The 24,498-nt window shown below is 42.7% G+C and overlaps 1 protein-coding gene across 2 annotated transcripts in view; it reads right to left on the bottom strand.

Annotated features, from left to right (window-relative positions):
* LOC106601207 (transcription factor 20) overlaps positions 1-24,498 on the bottom strand; it is a 27,481-nt gene extending 2,983 nt beyond the window's left edge. The window contains exons 1-2 of one of the 2 annotated variants that reach the window (XM_082971419.1): positions 23,983-24,498; positions 38-8,568 (exon numbers count right to left, since the gene is read on the bottom strand). In XM_082971419.1, coding sequence (XP_082827545.1) covers positions 38-7,432 — 7,395 coding nt within the window. In that variant the 5' untranslated portion in view covers positions 7,433-8,568; positions 23,983-24,498. The remainder of the gene's footprint in view (positions 1-37; positions 8,569-23,982) is intronic. The other variant, XM_014193216.3, reaches the window with a different exon arrangement.

The following is a 24,498-nucleotide window of genomic DNA, read 5'->3' as shown; positions in this document are numbered from 1 at the left end:
TACTGTATAGACGTCAACAACAAAAAAGATTACTCACTGTGTCTCTGGCACCATCTAGTGCCTCCTGTAGGCCATACAGTCTTCCATTGACCAGGTAAACCCCACTGGTCCAGACCATGCATGCCTCATGCACCCACAGCTCCTCTGGGTCTATAGGCATCTGAGGAAGTTGGGCCAGCTGTGCCAAAGGCCCAAGGGAGTCCAAGGTTGGGGGAGGAGGCTGGAATGGCAATGAGGCTTTGCTGTTGGATGGTACCATTCTTGGGGAATCCTCACTGGATTTCTGCCTCCTTTTAAATCTCGGGTGCGAGGTCAGCTTTCTGTGTTGTGGCCTTTGTTGAGTGTCTTCTGTCTGCTGTTGCTGGCATGGTTGGTTTTGCTGACTGTAAGTGGGATCATTCTGAAGTTCGGGTTGTTTCCTTAGCTCAGTAACTGGTTTTAACTCTGGAGGCATGTCCCACTTAAGAACTGTTGTCTTGGTGGTGGTTTTAGCAAGTTTGCTGGCCAGATAAAGCATCTCCCCTCCACCTGCTGGAGAGGCAGTGCCAACAGCAGTGGCAGGGGAAGTTGTATTTGTCTCTTGACTGAACATGCAATCACTATAAGTTGAGGACTTGATAGTTGGCACATCTTTCAGTTCAGGGCCCTGGGTGGTCAACACATTTGAAATGGTGTCTAGATTTTGCACATTTCTACTCATCCCAGTAGTTACAAGACTCTGTCGAATCTGGGGCTGATTCTTGGGAAGCCTTGTAGCATATTCAGGAGGGTAGTAAGGTCCATAGAGATCCCCAAGGTTTTTGTAATTGGCCCATTTCTGGCACAGGCAGCAGAGAAGACGGCCAGAATGAATGGATTCAGTAATCACAGGGCCTGGTAGAAGGTACTCAGATGAAGGTAGAACCTTTCCTGCCTGGAGGGCAGAGTCTACATCCTCCAGTTCCCTCTTCTCTTTGACCCTCTCAATTTCTCCGTCTCTCCTAGGCAGTTGAGACAAAAGAGCTGAGGTCAAAAGAGCTTCAATACCACTACTGCTTGCTTTCCCTCCAACTGCTCCACGCTCTCCCTTCATCTTTTCCTCTTCACCATTCACAATTGTGCACACGGCTCCTATCTCAGCTACTTTCCTCTCCACATGTATGTATGGAGCAAAGGCACACTTGCTATTATCAGGAAAAACTCTGCTGTTATCAAAATATTCCCCTGCTCTTGTAGCCGCTTCCAGGTCATCTTTGGCCGCCGCTGCTGCTACTCCTCTTCTTCTCCTCCTCTGCCTGCCTCTTGATCCCACCACCTCACTCTCGTCTTTCACCCCCCCTTGTTTCTGGCAGACTGATTTCACCTCCGTCTCTGGCTGAGTGTCCTCACTTTCAGCATCCACTTTTACTGCTTGGGTCAAGACTGGTGGAATCTCAGGAGGAGTCATTTTCTGATCAGTCGGAGGAGTGACTGATGGGGCAGAGGCTGTAGTGCTAGGGCTTGGGGCTACCTGTGGGCTAACAGTTGCAGGAGATTGAATGGGTGGGCCAGACAGAGCACTTGGGCTCACATTCTGTGTCTGGGCCTGGGTGGCTTGAGCACGTTTTTGCTTATTCACACTTCCAACAGGCCTTCCCTTCTTCTTGCCTGATGGGAAATAGCCTTTGGGTACAGAATTGTCTGATTGTTTGGAATCTTGTGGTGACCCTGTCATTGCCAAAGATGACCTTGGAGAAGTTTGATGTGGCTGTCTTAGTAAGTGCCCTTGAGCCTGACTGTGGTGTGGTGGGGTGGTTCCATAATAGTCACTCCTACTGTAATCATCAAATCCAATCCCAGTTTCTTCAAGTTTTTGTCTCAGAAGGTTAGCAGCAGATTTTTCACCTCTTCGAGTCTCAAGTTGCTGGTAAGTATTAGTGAAATGTTGAATATCAGACAAGGCAGATGAAGAAGGAGGGGGGGAGCCCTGTACTGGACAAGGTAGTGGTGGAGGTGGGGGTAAGGGCCCTAACAAGGTGAAGTCAGCGGGTATCTCTTTATCTCTATCACCAGTACTAGATGCTGCAGTCCCTAACCCAAAGTCAAAGTCTGGCTGCAAAGGTCTTGTAACAGTTCCTGTGGTGCCACGTTTAAGAACTTGTGATGTCTGGTGAGGATCACAAGGGTATGCGGTGGGAGGTAACGGTCCAGTCTCATCAACCCCTCTGTAGGGCATAATGTCACTTAATGAGAGACTTTCTTCTAGATAAGGTAAACATTCCTCTTCGTCCTGTGTGTCAGTAAACTGTGACATTTCAGTGTGAGAAAATCCAGCAAAATCATTTGAGTCAACATCGGTATGGCCGCTGTTAGTAGATTTCTTCACATTTGGTGTAATTTTCTGAACAATAGCCTCCAGTTTCAAACCTCTCCCTTTTCTTGGAGGCAGACTCTTTTTACCCTGAACAGGTGAGGAGGATTGTGAATAAGTGCTTTGTCCAGGTGTGGGACAAGGAGTATTAGGCGAACCAAGTGTAGTTATATCTGAACTGGATGAGTCATCGTCATTTTGGAGGCTGGATTCAGAGTAGGCCAAAGGTGAGTGATATGAACTAGGGGCACTCCTTTGCTGTGATACATCCTGATGCTGCCTCTTGGCAGGGATAGGGGAAATGAAAGATCGAACTCTCCTCCTCAACATTAATGGATTAGTGTCCCCAGAACCCCCAGTTTTATTTGGTCGATGGCTCTGTGGCATCACGGAATTGACATTGCCACCAATACTGTGACCAACTGTTTTCATGGAATTAGGTGTAGGTGTTGGATGGAGTGATTTAAAGATGTCCTCTGTAACCACTTGGGAGACAGGTGATTCAAGAATGTTGGAGACTGGTGAAGCTGTTGGAACCAATTGGGGGGCAACAGACCCAAGAGGAGCAGCAGGAGGTGGCTGTTGATTTCTCTGGTAAGGGTCCCCCTCCATCATCCCTACACTCGCTCTACCAGAGTGTGTTGACTCCCACATTTTCATGTCATAGTAAGTGTTCTGATGAGGAACTTGCTGTTTAGCGAATGGTTGGCGATTGTGCAAAATGTCAGTTGGAGATTGCATTCTTTGTCTCTGCTCTGAATGACTGAGTTTATGTCTACCTGGAGAAGTACTGGACTGCATCATATCCTTGGTGGGTCTATTAATGGTAGCTGCCCAATCAAGTCTGTCATCCAAGTCATGAGCATGGAGGTGAGTATACATTTGTAATTTGTTTGCGGCTTGTGGGTTTTGTAATTGAACTTGGGGTGAGTGGTAGGGATTGTGAAAATGGGGGTTACGTGGCATCATATTGCCCTCTCTTGTATCACCAAACCTGGAACCAGGAAAGCCACTGGCATGCCCTGTAGATAAATCTACACCATGTGGGTATGACTGACGTCTTGATGGTGGAGACAGAGGGTTAGTGGTAGAGGGATAGTGAGAGGTTTGCTGCAGATGTCGAGAGGGCATGGTGGTGGTCAAATCAATCTTACCTCTTCTAAGAGGCTCTGAATTCATAACCACAGATGGGTGTAAAGCCTTGTTATGATGCTCAACATCGGTTTCCTTGGTTGTAAGACCACTATGATGGACAGCCTCTGCAGTCTCCTTTGATGCTACCTTCACTCCAACCTCTTTTTTATCTCCCATCTCCTTACTGTTCCCTAGATCATTTGTTGATGGCAGTTGGATCACAGAGGCACCAATTGGACTTTTTTCCTGCTCTCTTTCACGTTCCCCATCCCTTTCTGGTGTACTGCGGCGATTGGGACAAACATCACATATAACAGAGCGGCGCTCTTTAGATGGAGGTAAAAGGGAGGACGTCAACATTTGAGACTCAATTTGACCTATGGTTCCAACACTGCCTGCTAGCGGCTCTGTTTCCTGCAATAGGAGTTCCTGTACAGCTGACGATGAGCTGGGCAGACCTGAAGGGGGTTTCCTGTGAGGTAACGAGTAGTCGGCTAAATTGATGTGTTTTGGTGGAGGTCCAGACAAAAACTCTGTAGACTGTGGCATATGGGTGGGGTGACGCTGCGGTGTTGCCATTTTATTTTTCTCTGAAGAAGCACTGTGAGATCCCTTAGTATCTACTCCTTCAGACCTCAAGGAGGGTTGAGGTGATTCTGGTACAAAATCAGATCCAGGCCCCTGGCGCTGATTTAGTTGAAGAGGCTTTCCAGGGCTGGTCATTCGGGAGGGGTGGGAAGTGACCTCTCCAACTCCAGTTTGGGTTCTCATACTTTCAGCCATGCCATAAGGATGCCTGGTTTGGTACTGTTGCCGAGTCATATTTTGAGCCTGGAGATGGGCAGTTAGTGCCTGTTCAGATCGCCCATAGCGCCGGTCTAAGTGATAACCCTGTAGAACCTCCTGCAAGAGGCTTGGAAATGGATGCTGGAGTTGAGAATTATCATCATGTCCTCTTGCTCCTGATCCTTCTCTTCTCCTCACTGATCCCTCAACTGTAGTACCTGCGACATCCTTGGTGTGTTCAGGGCCATAATTGGGCTTTGGCTGATGGAAGCCTTGATACCTTGAATTTGATCCCGTTACACTCCCTGGACTAGGTCTCCCCCTGTTCTTCAAACCCATGGCAGCACCATGTGGTGACTCTTGGTAACCATATTTTTGAGGACCTGAGGGGGGATGATTTTGAGGGACAGAACGCCCAAAGTTAGATTTCTGGGGAACTTCATGATGAGAGGAATATACACTCAAATCCATTCCTTCCTCCCCATTATGACGACTAGACTCTCTAAAGAAGCTGTCTGAATGTTTCACCTCTATGCAGTTGTCTTGTGCATGTGTAGCTTTTTCTGGATTATTTACCTCACAACGAGTTGACACAATAACACCCACTCCACCAGCATTTGGCTGTTCCTCAATATTTTGATCTTGACTGGAGTTGTCCAAATCTCGTGTCTTACATCGTTTTCCGTCCTTCTCATCGGCCTTTTTGTTACGCAAGGAAGATCGATCCAATTTATTTTCTTTGTCCTGCCCATCGGGTCGCATGTGTCCCTCTCGGGTCTGCTCTCCATGGGAGCCTTTTTCAATTTTTTCAACCATCCCTCCACTTTCATCTTTAATTCCTTCATATTTAATTTCCCTTGTTTTCCTAAGCCCATTTTTAGTATTAACATCAGTGGCACCAGGCTCAGAAACACAGTTTGGATGGAACTGAGGAGCAGGAGAGGGAATGGGGCATGAGGGAGTAGAGGAAACGGGAGGGTGAGAATGTACGCATGGACCAGGCTCAGCAGATTGAGGAGCAGAGGATAGAGATGACGATGAAGGTGTCCGGGTTTCAGTTGTCTTTCTTTCAGAAACATCTGATGGATTCAGAGATTGTTTTGTAGAAGATTCCGTGAACATCATCTTCCCTTGTGAACCCTGATCCCTCTTTCCAGTATGGGATTGATTTTTACTTGAACCCATGGACATTTGACTCTGAGATGGAGGAGGATAGTAGCCAGTTGGTTCTGATCCACTGCTTGCACCACTCATCTGCCGCATTCTAGATTTTTCCCCCTCAGAAATCGGCTCATCTCGTTCCTCTTTGGCCCTTGATGATACTCTTTCGGACACCAGAAAGGAATCTTCATCACCTCCAGCCTCAGAGCTAGCACCTTCACCACCACCTATCCCACTGCTTGAGGCAGCACTGACACTTCGACTCCTTGGTTGAGTAGAGGGAATGGCTTGTAATGCCTGCAGCATTTGACTTTGTCCATCTTTCCCCCTTCTATGTGACATTAATGTGTCAGTGAGAAGCATATGTTGCACTGTATTAGGTAAATTCGCTACCTGTGATGTCAACGCATTTAGACTGTTCAAGCCAGGATCTTGCATGAGTTTGTCAAGAGGAGAAGATGAATAGACAGACGAGGATGACCCTTCTTCATGTGATCCTTTTCCTGTACCTGCAGCAATTCTGCTTCGGTTTGAGACTAAGTGACCACCTCCAGCGCTTGTATTCAGACCAGTAGCTTTGTTACTGCCACTGCTGCCACAACTACTGATGCTGCTGTTGGAGTTGGGTGTTGGACTCAACTGAGGCATAGTCTGCAATAACCGACCACGGCAACTACGAGGATTTGGGGGAGGAGGATGTGATGGAACATGTGGGGGACATGAAGGGTTTCCATGACCTTCTGAGACACCCATCAACGGGGAAGGTGAGGAGCTACAACTGGGAGACTGCACTGCAGAGGCAGCTGGAGAGGGGTTAGATATAGGGCTGAAGTTTTGGTTAATCTGGCCCTGTTGGGGTTGAGAATGCATTGGCGATTTGGCTATTTCTTGACACGGTTGTTGAGGCATTCCGGGATTGGTGGATTGGTGATGTTTAGAGTATACAGAACCTGGTGGAGGGGCATGATGCTGCATTTTGAGAGAGTTGTCATAACCTATTCCTAAATTGTGCTGAGAATTGCGGTGCTGGAGGGTGGCTTGTTTGTGGAGTGGATGAGTTTGTGGGGAGTATGAGGGGTAACTTGAAGAGTGGTAACTCTTTGCAACATTCTCCAGTGAGCCAACATTGTTTGTTGTAGCTGAACTTGAAATTGAGTTTGAATTAGAGTTCATATTAGGAGAGTTGTTGACTTTAGGTTCAAATCCACCACCACTGCTGGCCCCATCATGATATCGCTGTGGTGGGGAGCTGTACATTCCTGATGACCCTGTGGATGCACTACCCTGTGGGGAGTAGTGTGAGAACTGTGGAGGCATTCTGTGTCCAGAGATGGGATAAGTCCTATGCTGCTGTCCATGTTGCAGAGCTTGATGGGCAGGGTAATTCTGTCCATGTTGGCGGTGCTGCATCTGAGGCCCTGATGCTGGCTGCATAGCAGGGTTCTGACCCATTTTGTACTGATGGGAGGGGGAAAATGCTCCAGCACCACTGCTGCCACTGCTACTACCACCCGAGCCGGCCGTCGAACCATAGTCCAAAGGATAGGGAGACATCATCCCGGAGGACAATCCGGAGCTAGTTCCAGTTTGTCTGTATTGCTGAGGTATATGTCCATCCATATTTGAGTACCCAAAACCTGCCCCATATGCCATACCTCCTCTTCTATGTCTGTCCTTTCCACCCATTGCAAAATAATAATCCATTGTTTCCTTTTGGTAAGGGTTGCTACTACTGCCACTGTGAATATTACCGTGTGATGATTCCCCAGCTCTGTTTCTTGCATCATAAGCAAGCATATGGCCAGCCTGACTAGGGTGGTGGTGCCCTCGATGGAGTAGGTGTCGACTGTGACTTTGAGGGTTTGGGGGTGTTTGCTGTTGCATCCCAGTGTAGTCGTCTGTCATCCTTGGAGATATCTGGGGATCTGTTGACTGTGGTGGGTAAGAGGAGCCACCTCCACCCCTACTAGTAAATCCAGGAGGAAGAGCTGGAGGTGCTGGACTGTTGGGGAAATTCTGCATGTTTTGATGGATTTTTATGAATTGTTTGAGGGAATGTTTTTTGTTCCGTAATGGCAGTTACTGTGTCAGTTGACTTCGTAGGCTTGCAGTTAAATGATGGTGGAGAGTCCAACAAAGTCCAGCAGAGTTGAAGCAAGTGACTTTATCACAAATGTTTTATCATACTTGTAGCAGCAATTGAAGATGAAGCAAATACTGAATGCTTGAGCAGAAAATGACTAGTAATAATTTTCAATTAGATGCAACTCCAAAGAACTTCTGAAATCTGCTGCTGATGTAGAGTAACTCCATTATAGTTGTAATAATTAGAGAGCTGTGTTCAAATTACAACAAAATGTACGTTTTTTTGTACTAAATGTAGTAGCGATTTCAATGTTAAAAAGATATGATACAGATGTTGCAGTTTGGCACTAAATGTGAAAATATCAAGTGCAAGAGAGACAACAGCACTTGAAATAATAGGCCTCAAAGTCCTTTCCACTGTATAAGAGCACAGGCAAACAGAGTTAAGATAAAATTGCAGTGGGATTCAATGGTGTCCCATGTGCAAAAACTTCTCAAAAGTAACTGAGTCACTGCCTTTTAGACTTCTGGACTGCCATTGCAGAAATTATTCAGTTCTGGCAGGAGTAGCCTATGTGAAACAATAATGCTTCCCTCATGTAGGTTTGCATGTATTTGGCTACTACCTGTGTAGAAACAGCCTTAGAAATGCTAACCAATACTTTCATCAAATAAATGTCTCAAACCAAAAGGGGGAAAAAATCCACTGATATTCGTGTGTTCTTGTTGAGATTAATACTTTTTGAAATTCTCATTTTTTCTAATTTCCTTAGATTTTTGACGTATGCAGTTGGATTGTAGAAAAGTATTTGGTCCCCAGTTTCCCCCAACTTTAGTTCTTCTTCACCAGTGTTTATCTTGGTGCTCTTCTAGATCTCCAACATGTTTCGGTCTTACCTTATTTTCTTTTTCTTTCAATCATTATTCAAATTGACCATCTCCCATACCAATTTCCAAAAGTAAGGTATCCATTTAATCAGCTTCTTCTTGTTTTTCTTTTGCAGTTTCTCTCCAGTATTTCCATCCATGTGAGTCCATCTCTCTTCAGTTGTTTACAGGAGCCCTGTGGAAATCTGAAAGAACAGAAAAAGAAACAAAAATAACTGTGTGTGCCACAACGACCACATAGCCTATACTGTACATAGGCTATTACATCCAAAAATGCTGTGTGGGTTTTTGTAGACAAAGTAAGTACAGTGGGTTTGTTGTTAACCATTGCATAACCCATTACTCTTTCTCACTGTGTTCCTTAACATATGCCACATGGTCTATTTTAGTATTGTACTAACTGTAGGTCTTACTGTAGAAATAGTCACATATAATCTGCAATACAATTAAATCAGGTGTCAACATGTCCAACATAATAACATCATACTGTAATTACACTACAGGCCCACCTGCCCATGTAACTACTATGTAAATAAATACACAGGTATTAGGGCACTTGTTGTAAAGTGGTATCAAACTAAAAAGTGCAAAACCACAACTATATGATTTTGAGGGGCAACATTTGTCCAGACGTCAATGGCTACAATATACCGTATTTGTATTGTGTGTGTCAACTGCTGTGCTTGTTCAATTCCTGATAACGCATGTAACTCAAACATCCACGGAATTGCACAAAAACGAAAGGCACTAGAGTAAAAGGTAAATTCATATAAGTTCAATAATTTTTGGACCGCTTCCCTGTGAATTTAAACAAAACTTTCCATACATGTTTGCCCATGGAAAAAGTGGTCATAAAGTGACTTTTTGGACCTGAATGCCAAAACATTCAGGAGACAGAGGTGCTCAAAGTTGACCCATTTTCCATACCCCACCACACCAAGAGACATTAGGTTAGGGACGATACCAGTATCACGATACTAACATTTTTTGTTAGTATTGCGGCAAGGGAAAAAAACACAAAGTGGATTTAAGTTATTTAGGAAAACAGCCCTAGTTTTGCAATATTGCGATACTGGTATCGTCCCGGTCCTATGAGACATGTCTTTATCACTGCAAATGATAAACGGTTGAGTTTGATATCATTTTAAAAGCTTACAAACAGAGTTGTCAAACTATTGTATAATTTCTTTGAGAAAAAAAAACTAAATTAATTATTATTTGTTGTTGCTTAGACCCTACTTTACATCATCTGAAGTTTGTGTGTTGTGCCCGCCATCGGTTGAGACACAACATGCTAGAAATTTATTCATAGAATGACTTATCCCTTCAGACCACTGGAATTTAACTGGTACACCATTCACATTTAATTTAAATTTGTACTTCTAATTACTACCACAAAGATGGCCGCCGGTCCACCCACCGTCAAATGTCAACTTAACTGGTCATGTCTATTCTATTATCTATATTTCAATAGGTTTCCTATGGAGGATTGACAGTGTTATTTAAACCAACTTATATTCCCATTCAAGTCAACATTCTCTAATGTGTGGTCCTCCAACCATGTTTGTTGTACCATTTCAAAGTATAAATTTCATTTTTTTTTTTTATACATTTATCAGCCAAAACATGACGCCCACCCTGTATTCAAGAACATGTTGTGTCTCAACAGATGGTGAGCACAACACCAAAACCTCAGATGGTAATTAGATAAATCAATCAATTATAAAACAGTTTGACAACACTGTTTGTAAGCTTTTAAATATCAATCTCAATAGTTTATCGTTTCCAGTGAATGCAAAATAGGTCAACTTTGACCACATTTAATGACATTTTATTTAACCTTTATTTACCTTTGACCACATTTATCTCTTGAATGTTTTGGCATTCAGGTTTAAAAAGTCACTTTCTGAGCACTTCTACTATTGGCAAATATGTATGAAAGGTTTCGTTCAAATCAAAAGGGGTGCTTACAAAAAGTGATTGAATTCAAATGTATTTATCCAGAGGCTTAGCAGCATGAGGTCAAAACAGTGGCACAATAATGTCAAGATCACAATGAATCCATGTAGGCCTACATGGATTGTACATGATTACAAATAATCTTATAAAGCTGTGGTAAGCCAGCCATGTGGTTTCTTATCACCCCACTAAATGAATAAAACAGGTTGGTATAGCTCAACGTAAATGTATTTAACAGCCTTCTAAGGCATTAAATCAACAGGGACTCTAATTATGGTGTGACGCCACTTTGATGGGGTCATCATTCATGAGGACCCATGTGACACGTCTATTGTCTGTTTTAAATACACTGTAAAGTGCTTAATTGACCAATTGCTTGCAGCCAACTTCTGCAGTCTTTTGTAAAAGTGTAATTTGTATAGCCAAGGCCTTGAACCTTAGTCACTGTTCTAGCCATCTACCACCCGGTACTCTACCATGCAACTTAGAGACTGCTGCCCTATGTTCAGTCATTAACACTGGTCACTTTAATAATGTTTACATACTGTTTTACCCACTTTATATGTACAGTGCCTTCAGAAAGTATTCACACCCTTTGACTTTTTCCACATTTTGTTGTGTTACAGACTGGATTTAAAATGGATCCAATTTAGATTTTGTGTTACTGAGCTACACACAATTACCCATAATGTCAAAGTGCAATTTTATTTGTAGAGATTTTTTACAAATTAATTAAAAATGAAAAGCTGTAATGTCTTGAGTCAATAACTATTCAACCCTTTTGTTATGGCAAGCCTAATTAAGTTCTGTAGTAAACGTTTGCTTAACTTGTTATGGATAGGGGGCAGTATTTTCACGGCCGGATAAAAAACGTACCCGATTTAATCTGATTATTACTCCTGCCCAGAAACTAGAATATGCATATAATTATTAGCTTTGGATAGAAAACACTCCAACGTTTCTAAAACTGTTTGAATGGTGTCTGTGAGTATAACAGAACTCATTTGGCAGGCCAAAACCTGAGAAGATTCCTTACAGGAAGTGCCCTCTCTGACCATTTCTTGGCCTTCTACACTCTCTTTATTGAAAACTGAGGATCTCTGCTGTAACGTGACACTTCCTACGGCTCCCATAGGCTCTCAGAAGGCGGCAGAACGGTGAATGATGACTTTGCAGGCCATGGCTGAAAAACAGTAGCGCATTTGGATAGTGGTCGATCTGAGAACAATGAGACTGGGGGCGCGTGCACGAGCCGACACCATGTTTTTATTTTCAGTCTTTGAACGAAAACAACGACGCCCGGTCGGAATATTATTGCTTTTTTACGAGAAAAAAATAAAAAATAAAAAATAATCGCATAAAAATGTATTTTAAACAGCGTTTGACATGCTTCGAAGTACAGTAATGGAATATTTTGAATTTTTTTGTCACGAAACGCGCCGGGCGCGTCACCCTTCGGATAGTGTCTTGAACGCACAACAAAATGCCGCTATTTGGATATAGCTATGGATTATTTGGAACCAAACCAACATTTGTTATTGAAGTAGAAGTCCTGGGAGTGCATTCTGACGAAGAACAGCAAAGGTAATCCAATTTTTCTTATAGTAAATCTGAGTTTGGTGAGGGCCAAACTTGGTGGGTGTCAAAATAGCTAGCCCGTGATGGCGAGCTATCTACTCAGAATATTGAAAAATGTGCTTTCACCGAAAAGCTATTTTAAAATCGGACATAGCGATTGCATAAAGGAGTTCTGTATCTATAATTCTTAAAATAATTGTTATGTTTTTTGTGAACGTTTATCGTGAGTAATTTAGTAAATTCACCGGAAGTTTCGGTGGGTATGCTAGTTCTGAACGTCACATGCTAATGTAAAAAGCTGTTTTTTGATATAAATATGAACTTGATTGAACAAAACATGCATGTATTGTATAACATAATGTCCTAGGAGTGTCATCTGATGAAGATCATCAAAGGTTAGTGCTGCATTTAGCTGTGGTTTTGTTTTTTGTGACATTATATGCTAGCTTGAAAAATGGGTGTCTGATTATTTCTGGCTGGGTACTCTGCTGACATAATCTAATGTTTTGCTTTCGCTGTAAAGCCTTTTTGAAATCGGACAGTGTGGTTAGATAAAGGAGAGTCTTGTCTTTAAAATGGTGTAAAATAGTCATATGTTTGAAAAATGGAAGTTTTCGGATTTTCGAGGACTTTGTATTTCGCGCCACGCCCATCATTGGATATTGGAGCAGGTGTTCTACTAGCGGAACGTCTAGATGTAAGAGGTTTTAACAAGTCACATTATGAGTTGCATGGAATCACTATGTGCAATAACAGTGTTTAACATGATTTTTTTTATGCCTACCTCATCTCTGTACCCCACACATATAATTATCTGTAAGGTCCCTCAGACTAGCAGCAAATTTCAAATACAGATTTAACCACAAAGACTGAGGTTTTCTAATGCCTCGCAAAGAATACAAATATTCCAAAACATGCATTCTATTTGCAGTAAGGCACTAAAGTAAAACCGCAAAAAATGTGGCAAAGAAATGTACTTCCTGAACACAAAATGATGTTCGGGGCAAATCTAAAACAACACATCACTGAGTACCACTCTTCATATTTTCAAGCATAGTGGTGGCTGTATCATGTTGTGGGTATGCTTGTCATTGGCAAAGACTAGGGAGTTTGTTGGGAGTATAAAAATAAACGGAATAGAGCTACGCACAGGTAAAATCCAGGAAGAAAACCTGGTTACGTCTGCTTTCCCACAGACACTGGGAGACAAATTCACCTTTCAGCAGGACAATAACCTAAAAAAACAAGGCCAAATATACACTGGAGTTGCTTACCAAGATGACATTGAATGTTCCTGAGTGGCCAAGTCGCAGTTTTGACTTAAATCGACTTGAAAATCTATGGCAAGACTTGTAAATGGTTGTCTAGCAATGATCAACAACCAACTTGACAGAGCTTGAATAACATGAAGAATAATGTGCAAATATTGTACAATCCAGGTGTGCAAAGCTCTTAGAGACGTATGTAGAAAGAGTCACAGCTGTAATCACTGCCAAAGGTGGTTCTAACATGTATTGATTCAGGGGTGTGAATACTTATGTAATGTAAATAATGTATTTAATTTTCAATACATTTGAAAAAAATTCTAAAAACATGTTTTCACTTTGTCATTATAGGTTAGTGTGTGTAGATGGCTGTAACAACTAAATGTGGTATAAGTAACAACTAAATGTGAAATAAATCAAGGGGTATGAATACTTCCTGAAGGATCTGTATATACTGTATTCTAGTCATGGCTCATCTTATAACTACTGCTGTACACACCATTTCTATACTGTCTTTACACACCATTATATATACACAGTTGAAGTCGGAAGTTTACAAACACTTAGGTTGGAGTCATTAAAACTCGTAATTTAAACCACTCCACAAATGTCTTATTAACAAACTATAGTTTTGGCAAGTCAGTTAGGACATCTACTTTGTGCATGACACGTAATTTTTCTAACAATTGTTTACAGACAGATTATTTCACTTATAATTCACTGTATCACAATTCCAGTGGGTCAGAAGTTCACATACACTAAATTGACCGTGCCATCAAACAGCTTGGAAAAATCCAGAAAATTATGTCATGGCTTTAGAAGCTTCTGTTAGGCTAATTGACAACATTTGAGTCAATTGGAGGTGTACCTGTGGATGTATTTTAAGGCCTACCTTCAAACTCAATGCCTCTTTGCATGACATCATAGGAAAATCAAAAGAAATCAGCCCCAAAAAAATGTTGACCTCCACAAGTCTGGTTCATCCTTGGCAGCAATTTCCAAATACCTGAAGGTACCACGTTCATCTGTACAAAGTATGCAAGTATAAACACCATGGGACCACGCAGCCGTTATACCGCTCAGGAAGGAGATGCGTTCTGTCTCCTAGAGATGAACGTACTTTTGTGCGAAAAGTGCAAATCAATCACCGAACAACAGCAAAGGACCTTGTGAAGATGCTGGAGGAAACAGGTACAAAAGTATCTATATCCACAGTAAAACGAGTCCTATATCGCCATAACCCGAATGGTCGCTCAGCAAGGAAGAAGCCACTGCTCCAAAACCGGCATAAAAAGCAAGACTACGGTTTGAAACTGCACATGGGGACAAAGATCGTACTTTTCAGAGAAATGTCCTCTGGTCTGATGAAACAAAAATAGAACTGTTTGGCCATAATAACTAGAGGTCGACCGATTATGATTTTTATTTTGCCGATGCCGATTATTGGAGGACCAAAAACCCGATACCGATTAATTGGACAATTTATTTTATTTTTTGTAATAATGACAATTACAACAATACTAAATGAACACTTATTTTAACTTAATATAATACATAAATACTATCAATTTAGCCTCAAATAAATAATGAAACATGTTCAATTTGGTTTAAATAATGCAAAAACAAAGTGTTGGAGAAGAAAGTAAAAGTGCAATATGTGCCATGTAAAAAAGCTAACGTTTAAGTTCCTCAGAACATGAGAACATATGAAAGCTGGTGGTTCCTTTTAACATGAGTCTTCAATATTCCCAGGTAAGAAGTTTTAGGTTGTAGATATTATAGGAATTATAGGACTATTTCGCTCTATACGATTTATACACTGCTCAAAAAAATAAAGGGAACACTTAAACAACACATCCTAGATCTGAATGAAAGAAATAATCTTATTAAATACTTTTTTCTTTACATAGTTGAATGTGCTGACAACAAAATCACACAAAAATAATCAATGGAAATCCAATTTATCAACCCATGGAGGTCTGGATTTGGAGTCACACTCAAAATTAAAGTGGAAAACCACACTATAGGCTGATCCAACTTTGATATAATGTCCTTAAAACAAGTCAAAATGAGGCTCAGTAGTGTGTGTGGCCTCCACGTGCCTGTATGACCTCCCTACAACACCTGGGCATGCTCCTGATGAGGTGGCGGATGGTCTCCAGAGGGATCTCCTCCCAGACCTGGACTAAAGCATCCGCCAACTCCTGAACAGTCTGTGGTGCAACGTGGCATTGGTGGATGGAGCGAGACATGATGTCCCAGATGTGCTCAATTGGATTCAGGTCTGGGGAACGGGCGGGCCAGTCCATAGCATCAATGCCTTCCTCTTGCAGGAACTGCTGACACACTCCAGCCACATGAGGTCTAGCATTGTCTTGCATTAGGAGGAACCCAGGGCCAACCACACCAGCATATGGTCTCACAAGGGGTCTGAGGATCTCATCTCGGTACCTAATGGCAGTCAGGCTACCTCTGGCGAGCACATGGAGGGCTGTGCGGCCCCCCAAAGAAATGCCACCCCACACCATGACTGACCCACCGCCAAACCGGTCATGCTGGAGGATGTTGCAGGCAGCAGAACGTTCTCCACGGCGTCTCCAGACTCTGTCACATGCTCAGTGTGAACCTGCTTTCATCTGTGAAGAACACAGGGCGCCAGTGGCGAATTTGCCAATCTTGGTGTTCTCTGGCAAATGCCAAACGTCCTGCACGGTGTTGGGCTGTAAGCACAACCCCCACCTGTGGACGTCGGGACCTCATACCACCCTCATGGAGTCTGTTTCTGACCGTTTGAGCAGACACATGCACATTTGTGGCCTGCTGGAGGTCATTTTGCAAGGCTCTGGCAGTGCTTCTCCTGCTCCTCCTTGCACAAAGGCGGAGGTAGCGGTCCTGCTGCTGGGTTGTTGCCCTCCTATGGCCTCCTCCACGTCTCCTGATGTACTGGCCTGTCTCCTGGTAGCGCCTCCATGCTCTGGACACTACGCTGACAGACACAGCAAACCTTCTTGCCACAGCTCGCATTGATGTGCCATCCTGGATGAGCTGCACTGCCTGAGCCACTTGTGTGGGTTGTAGACTCCGTCTCATGCTACCACTAGAGTGAAAGCACCGCCAGCATTCAAAAGTGACCAAAACATCAGCCAGGAAGCATAGGAACTGAGAAGTGGTCTGTGGTCTCCACCTGCAGAACCACTCCTTTATTGGGGGTGTCTTGCTTATTGCCTATCATTTCCACCTGTTGTCTATTCCATTTGCACAACAGCATGTGAAATTTATTGTCAATCAATGTTGCTTCCTAAGTGGACAGTTTGATTTCACAGAAGTGTGATTGACTTGGAGTTACATTGTGTTGTTTAAGTGTTCCCTTTATTTTTTTTAGCAGTATATTTCATATACCTTTGACTATTGGATGTTCTTATAGGCACTTTAGTATTGCCAGTGTAACAGTATAGCTTCCGTACCTCTCCTCGCTCCTACCTGGGCTCGAACCAGGAACACATCAACAACAGCCACTCTCGAAGCAGTGTTACCCATGTAGAGCAAGGGGAACAACCACTCCCAAGTCTCAGAGCGAGTGACGTTTGAAACGCTATTAGCGCGCACCCCGCTAACTAGCTAGCCATTTCACATCGGTTACACCAGCCTAATCTTGGGGGTTGAAGTCATAAACAGCGCAATGCTTAAAGAATTGCGAAGAGCTGCTGGAAATCGCACGAAGGTGCTGTTTGAATGAATGCTTACGAGCCTGCTGCTACCTACCATCGCTCAGTCAGACTGCTCTATCAAATATCAAATCATAGACTTAATTATAACATAATAACACACAGAAATACGAGCCTTTGGTCATTAATATGGTTGAATCCGGAAACGATTATTTCGAAAACGAAACATTTATTATTTCAGTGAAATACGGAACCGTTCCGTATTTTATCTAATGGGTGGCATCCCTAAGTCTAAATATTCCTGTTACCTTGCACAACCTTCAATGTTATGTCATAATTATGTACAATTCTGGCAAATTAGTTACGGCCTTTGTTAGGAATAAATGGACTTCACACAGTTCGCAATGAGCCAGGCGGCCAAACTGCTATGTATATACCCTGACTGCTTGCACGGAACGCAAGAGAAGTAACACAACGTCACATCCCTAGTTATAAGAAATTCATGTTAGCAGGCAATATTAACTAAATATGCAGGTTTAAAAATATATACTTGTGTATTGATTTTAAAGAAAGGCATTGATGTTTATGGTTAGGTACATTGGTGCAACGACAGTGCTTTTTTCGCAAATGCGCTTGTTAAATCATCACCCGTTTGTTGAAGTAGGCTGTGATTTGATGAGAAATTAACAAGCACTGCATCGATTATATGCAACGCAGGACACGTTAGATAACTACACATGGTTGATGATATTACTAGTTTAACTAGTGATTATGTTAAGATTGATAGTTTTTTATAAGATAAGTTTAATGCTAGCTAGCAACTTACCTTGGCTTCTTGCTGCCCTCACGTAACATGTAGTCAGCCTGCCATGCAGGCTCCTTGTGGAGTGCAATGTAAGGCAGGTGGTTAGAGCGTTGGACTAGTAACCGGAAGGTTGCAAAAACGAATCCCCGAGGTGACAAGGTAAAAATCTGTTGTTCTGCCCCTGAACAAGGCAGTTAACCCCCGTTCCTAGGCCATCATTGAAAATAAGAATGTGTTTTTAATCTGACTTGCCTAGTTAAATAAAAGGTGTAAAAAATAAATAAATAAATAAAACGGCAAATCGGTGTCCAAAAATACAGATTACCGATTGTTATAAAAACTTGAAATAGGCCCAAATTAATCGGCCATTCCGATTAATCGGTCGACCTCTAATAATGACCATCGTTATGTTTGGAGGAAAAAGGGGGACGCTTGCAAGCCGAAGAACACCATCCCAACCGTGAAGCACAGGAGTGGCAGCATCATGTTGTGGGGGTGCTTTGATGCAGGAAGGACTGGTTCACTTCACTAAATAGATGGTATCATGAGGAAGAAAGTTATGTGGATATATTGAAGCAACATCTCATGACATCAGTCAGGAAGTTAAAAGTTGGAAGACCCATTTGCAACCAAATGGACAATGACCCCAAGCATACTTCCAAAGTTGTGGCAAAATGGCTTAAGGACAACAAAGTCAAGGTATTGGAGTGGCCATCACAAAGCCCTGACCTCAATCCTATAGCAAATGTGTGGGCAGAACTGAAAAAGCGTGTGTGAGCAAGGAGGCCTACAAACCTGACTCAGTTACACCAGCTCTGTCAGGAAGAATGGGCCAAAATTCACCCAACTTATTGTGGGAAGCTTGTGGAAGGCTACCAGAAACATTTGACCCAAGTTAAACAATTTAAAGGCAAGGCTACCAAATACTAAATTGAGTGTATGTAAACTTCTGACCCACTGGGAATGTGATGAAAGAAATAAAAGCTTAAATAAATCATTCTCTCTACTATTATTCTGACATTTCACATTCTTAAAATAAAGTGGTGATCCTAACTGACCTAAGACATGGAATTTTTACTAGGATTAAATGCCAGGAATTGTGAAAAACTGAGTTTAAATGTATTTGGCTAAGGTGTATATAATGTTCCGACTTCAACTGTGTGTGTGTGTGTGTGTGTGTGTGTGTGTGTGTGTGTGTGTGTGTGTGTGTGTGTGTGTATGTATGTATGTATGTATGTGTATATATATATATATATATATATATATATATATGCGCTGGACATCACTCCTGTGTTCCAATGGCACGTTGTGTTAGCTAATCAAAGTTTAGCATTTTAAAAGGCTAATTGATCATTAGAAAACCCTTTGCAATTATGTTAGCACAGCTGAAAACTGTGGAGCTGATTAAAGAAGCAATAAAACTGGCCTTCTTTAGACTAGTTCAGTATCTGGAGCATCAGCATTTGTGGGATCGATTACAGGCTCAAAATGGCCAGAAACAAATAACTTTCTTCTGAAACTCGTCGGTCTATTCTTGTTCTGAGAAATGAAGGCTATTCCATGCAGGGAATTGCCAAGAAACTGAAGATCTCGTACAATGCTGTGTACTACTCCCTTCACAGAACAGCAAAAACTGTCTCTAACCAGAATAGAAAGAGGAGAGGGAGGCCCCGGTGCATAACTGAGCAAGAGGACAAGTAAATTAGAGTGTCTAGTTTGAGAAACAGATGCCTCACAAGTCCTCAACTGGCAGCTTCATTAAATAGTACCCGCAAAACACCAGTTTCAACGTCAACAGTGAAGAGGTGACTCCGGGATGCTGGCCTTCTAGGCAGAGTTGCAAAGAAAAAGCCATATCTCACACTGGCCAATAAAAATAAAAGATTAAGATGGGCAAAAGAACACAGACACTGGACAGAGGAAGATTGGAAAAAAGTGTTATGGACAGACAAATCTAAGTTTGAGGTGTTAGGATCACAAAAAAGAACACTAGTGAGATGCAGAAAAAATTAAAAGATGCTGGAGGAGTGCTTGACGCCATCTGTCAAGCATGGTGGAGGCAATGTGATGGTCTGGGGGTGCTTTGGTGGTGGTAAAGTGGGAGATTTGTACTGGGTAAAAGGGATCTGGAAGAAGGAAGGCTAGCACTCCATTTTGCAACACCACGCCATACCCTGCAGGCAGCACTTAATTGGAGCCAATTTCCTCCTACAACAGGACAATGACCCAAAGCACAGCTCCAAACTATGAAATAACTATTTAGGGAAGAAGCTGTCAGCTGGTATTCTGTCTATAATGGAGTGGCCAGCACAGTCACCAGATCTCAACCCTATTGAGCTGTTGTGGGAGCAGCTTGACCGTATGGTATGTAAGAAGTGCCCATCAAGCCAATCCAACTTGTGGGAGGTGCTTCAGGAAGCATGGGGTGAAATCTTATCAGATTATCTCAACAAATTGACAACTAGAATGCTAAAGGTCTGCAAGGCTGTAATTGCTGCAAATGGAGGATTCTTTGACGAAAGGAAAGTTTGAAGGACACAATTATTGTTTCCAATGCTTGTTCAATGAACCATAAACAATTAATGAACATGCACCTGTGGAACGGTCGTTAAGACACTAACAGCTTACAGACGGTAGGCAATTAAGGTCACAGTTATGAAAATTTACAACACTAAAGAGGCCTTTCTACTGACTCTGAAAAACACCGAAAGAAAGATGCCCAGGGTCCCTGCTCATCTGTGTGAACGTGCCTTAGGCATGCTGCAAGGAGGCATGAGGACTGCAGATGTGGCCAGGGCAATAAATTCAATGTCCGTACTGTGAGATGGCTAAGACAGCGCTACAGGGAGACAGGATGGACAGCTGACCATCCTCGCAGTGGCAGATCACGTGTAACAACACCTGCACAGGATCGGTACATCCGAACATCACACCTGCGGGACAGGTACAGGATGGCAACAACAACTGCCCGAGTTACACCAGGAACGCACAATCCCTCCATCAGTGCTCAGACTGTCCGCAATAGGCTGAGAGAGGCTGGACTGAGGGCTTGTAGGCCTGTTGTAAGGCAGGTCCTCACCAGACATCACCGGCAACAACATCACCTATGGGCACAAACCCACCGTCGCTGGACCAGACAGAACTGACAAAAAGTGCTCTTCTCTGACGAGTAATGGTTTTGTCTCACCAGGGATGATGGTCGGATTTGCGTTTATCGTCGAAGGAATGAGCGTTACACCGAGGCCTGTACTCTGGAGCGGGATCGATTTGGAGGTGGAGGGTCCGTCATGGTCTGGGGCGGTGTGTCACAGCATCATCAGACTGAGCTTGTTGTCATTGCAGGCAATCTCAACGTTATGGCATTACAGGAAAGATCCTCATCCCTCATGTGGTACCCTTCCTGCAGGCTCATTCTGACATGACCCTCCAGCATGACAATGCCACCAGCCATACTACTCATTCTGTGAGTGATTTCCTGCAAGACAGGAATGTCAGTGTTCTGCTTTGGCCAGCGAAGAGCCCAGATCTCAATCCCATTGAGCACGTCTGGGACCTGTTGGATCGAGGGTGAAGGCTAGGGCCATTCCCCCAGAAAGGTCTGGGAACTTGCAGGGGCCTTGGTGGAAGATTGGGGTAACATTTCATAGAAAGAACTGGCAAATCTGGTGCAGTCCATGAGGAGGAGATGCACTGCAGTACTTAATGCAGCTGGTGGCCACACCAGATACTGACTGTTGCTTTTGATTTTGACCCCCCCTTTGTTCAGGGACACATTATTCCATTTCTGTTAGTCACATGTCTGTGGAACTTGTTCAGTTAATGTCTCAGTTGTTGAATCCTGTTATGTTCATACAAATATTTACACATGTTAAGTTTGCTGAAAATAAATGCAGCTGACAGTGAGAGGACGTTTCATTTTTTTTTGCTGAGTTTATGTACAATACGAGTCAAAGGTTTGGACACACCTACTCATTCAAGGGTTTTTCTTTGTTTTTACTATTTTCCACATTGTAGAATAACAGTGAAGACAACAAAACTATGAAATAACATATGGAATCATGTAGTAACCAAAAAAAGTGTTAAACAAGTCCAAATCTATTTTATATGAGATTCTTCAAAGTAGCCACCCTTTGCCTTGATGACAGCTTTGCACACTCGTGGCATTCTCTCAACCAGCTACATGAGGTAGTCACCTGGAATGCATTTCAATTAACAGGTGTGCCTTGTTAAAAGTCTTTGGAATTTCTTTCCTTCTTAAAGCGTTTGAGCCAATCAGTTGTGTTGTGACAAGGTAGGGGTAGTACACAGAAGACAGCCTTATTTGGTAAAAGACCAAGTCCATATTATGGCAAGAACAGCTCAAATAAGCAAAGAGAAACGACAATCCATCATTACTTTAAGACATGAAGGTCAGTCAATACGGAAAATTTCAAGAACGTTGAAAGTTTCTTCAAGTGCAGTCGCAAAAACCATCAAGCGCTATGATGAAACTCGCTCTCATGAGGACCGCCACAGGAAAGGAAGACCCAGAGTTACCTCTGCGGCAGAGGACAAGTTCATTAGAGTTACCAGCCTCAGAAATTGCAGCCCAAATAAATGCTTCACAGAGTTCAAGTAACCATCCCATTAGGTTTGTGCTTAGTGGGACTATCATTTGTTTTCCAACAGGACAATGACCATACACACCTCCAGGCTGTGTAAGGGCTAATTGACCAAGAAGGAGTGTGATGGAGTGCTGCATCAGATGACCAGGCCTCCACAATCACCCGACCTCAACCCAATTGAGATGGTTTGGAATGAGTTGGACCGCGGAGTGAAGGAAAAGCAGCCGACAAGTGCTCAGCATATGTGGGAACTCCTACAAGACTGTTGGAAAAGCATTCCAGGTGAACCTGGTTGAGAGAATGCCAAGAGTATGCAAAGCTGTTATCAAGGCAAAGGTTGGCTACTTTGAAGAATCTAAAATATATTTTGATTTGTTGAACACTTTTTTGGTTACTACACGATTCCATGTGTTATTTCATAGTTTTGATGTGTTCTCTATTATTCTACAATGTAGAAAATAGTAAAAATAAAGAAAAACCCTTGAATGAGTAGGTGTCCAAACTTTTGACCGGTACTGTATATGTATTTATATTCCATTCTCTGACATTGCTCCTTCTGATATTTCTGAACTTCTTTATTTGTGTTTTTCTGGATTTTGTGTGCATTTTTTCTTTTTTACTGCTATGTATCCACTACTGGATTTCCCTGCACCTACAAATCTGTTTACATGACCAATAATCTTTGATTTGAATGATATTTGGCAGGTTTCAATCGTGACAGTGAAACAAGTGATATCGTTACACATTTGGTCAGTTTCGTTTTCCAAGTCAGTTTACTATACATCCAGTAGCCTAATTGTTTGGGGTTGAATACTTTTGGACCAATATTACTCCGTTTTACTGGCTGTAATTAAAATGTTGATGGTGGTGACGTGATAAATTCATTATGGTATAAAATATGACAGTTTATGAAGAAACAGCCTATTCGATTACAGACCAATGAAGCTTTTATTGACAACACAGTGCTGTCACACCAGGTGCTAAACGTAACCACTGGCCTCACGCACTGTAAACAAGTTGTCTGTAGAGTTATAGGCCAGGACAGAAGTAGGTTGATGAACCACGTCCTCTACTAAACCAATGCCATGGCACATAGCTAGATATTATGATGTAGCTAGCTAGAAAAAACAGTAGCTAGTGAATAACATTGAATAGGATGCTAAATGTTTAATACCAGCTAGCCATTTGAGCACACCCTGTATGTTATTTAGTTAGTTGCAGACCAAACTATGCGCGGGCAGCTTCTAGAATCTAGATAGTAGTTTCATGTTGACGTTAGTTGTAGCTAATATTAGCTAGCTAGCACGTTTAACGTTAGCTTTATGCATCACAATTAGTGGGTGCTGCTGGACTAGCTAGGCTGTGCTATAGAAACCCATTTACGTCATTGCAAATTGGGTTTGAGTTATTTTGCTGCAATTTAGCTACGTTAGCTATCCTGATAAAATAGATTTGTGCACAACGAACACAATTAGCTAGCTAACTAGCAATGTTAGCTACCTGGTCTGGCCAATAATCATAATAGGACGGGAAGGCAAGCAGCTTACAAAAAGAGGGTGATTAGGTGCAGATGTTAGAAATACAGCAGTGGTAGGTGGGTAAGCATATATAACACTGAATAAAGCGGATGTTGCTGCAGACAATCTTCCCCCCAACATGTAATTTCCCCGTACTAAATGCTGAGAAAAACAAGACAGAGACACTCTTTCAATGCATTCGTTACCTGGGAACGCTTAAGGCCCCACGAAGAGTAAAAGGTTGTTTTGTGACACTCCCGCTGCTCTGGCAGGAAACCCCGGTCTTGAGTCGACTGCTCCGCCGCTTTTCCTTCACCCTTTGTAGTCTTGACAACCCCGACCAGCGGCGGCGAGTCGGGGGCCCCGTCACAATCAAATCCTGGGCCTTTCCTCCAATTTTCCCTTTCTTTTGTCCTCACCTCCACAAATTATGAGAGCACAATCGGGGTGCCTGTAGGTCCCGTAACCAGTGAGGTCCATACACCCCCTCCCCTCTTGTTCCCTCTCCTTTCCTCTTTCACACACTGTTTAGGTGAAACCACCTAGCTCGAGCTCAAATTAAACGCATTGCCAGTGTCACCGCACTAACTGTACAACTAATAATTATAAATCTCAAGTGCCTATTTCCATGATACGTACATCGTATAAAAGCATGCATCTATCCGTAGACCTATTCGTTTTCCTGTTACTGTTTTTTTGCTACTGAAAGACCGCCTTGAAAA

The sequence above is a fragment of the Salmo salar genome, chromosome 03 (genome assembly GCF_965601325.2).
Source record: "Salmo salar chromosome 03, fSalSal1, whole genome shotgun sequence".
Taxonomy (NCBI): Eukaryota; Metazoa; Chordata; class Actinopteri; order Salmoniformes; family Salmonidae; genus Salmo; species Salmo salar.
Note: the sequence above shows the minus strand (reverse complement) of the source record. Positions and strands in the feature narration are given on the sequence as shown.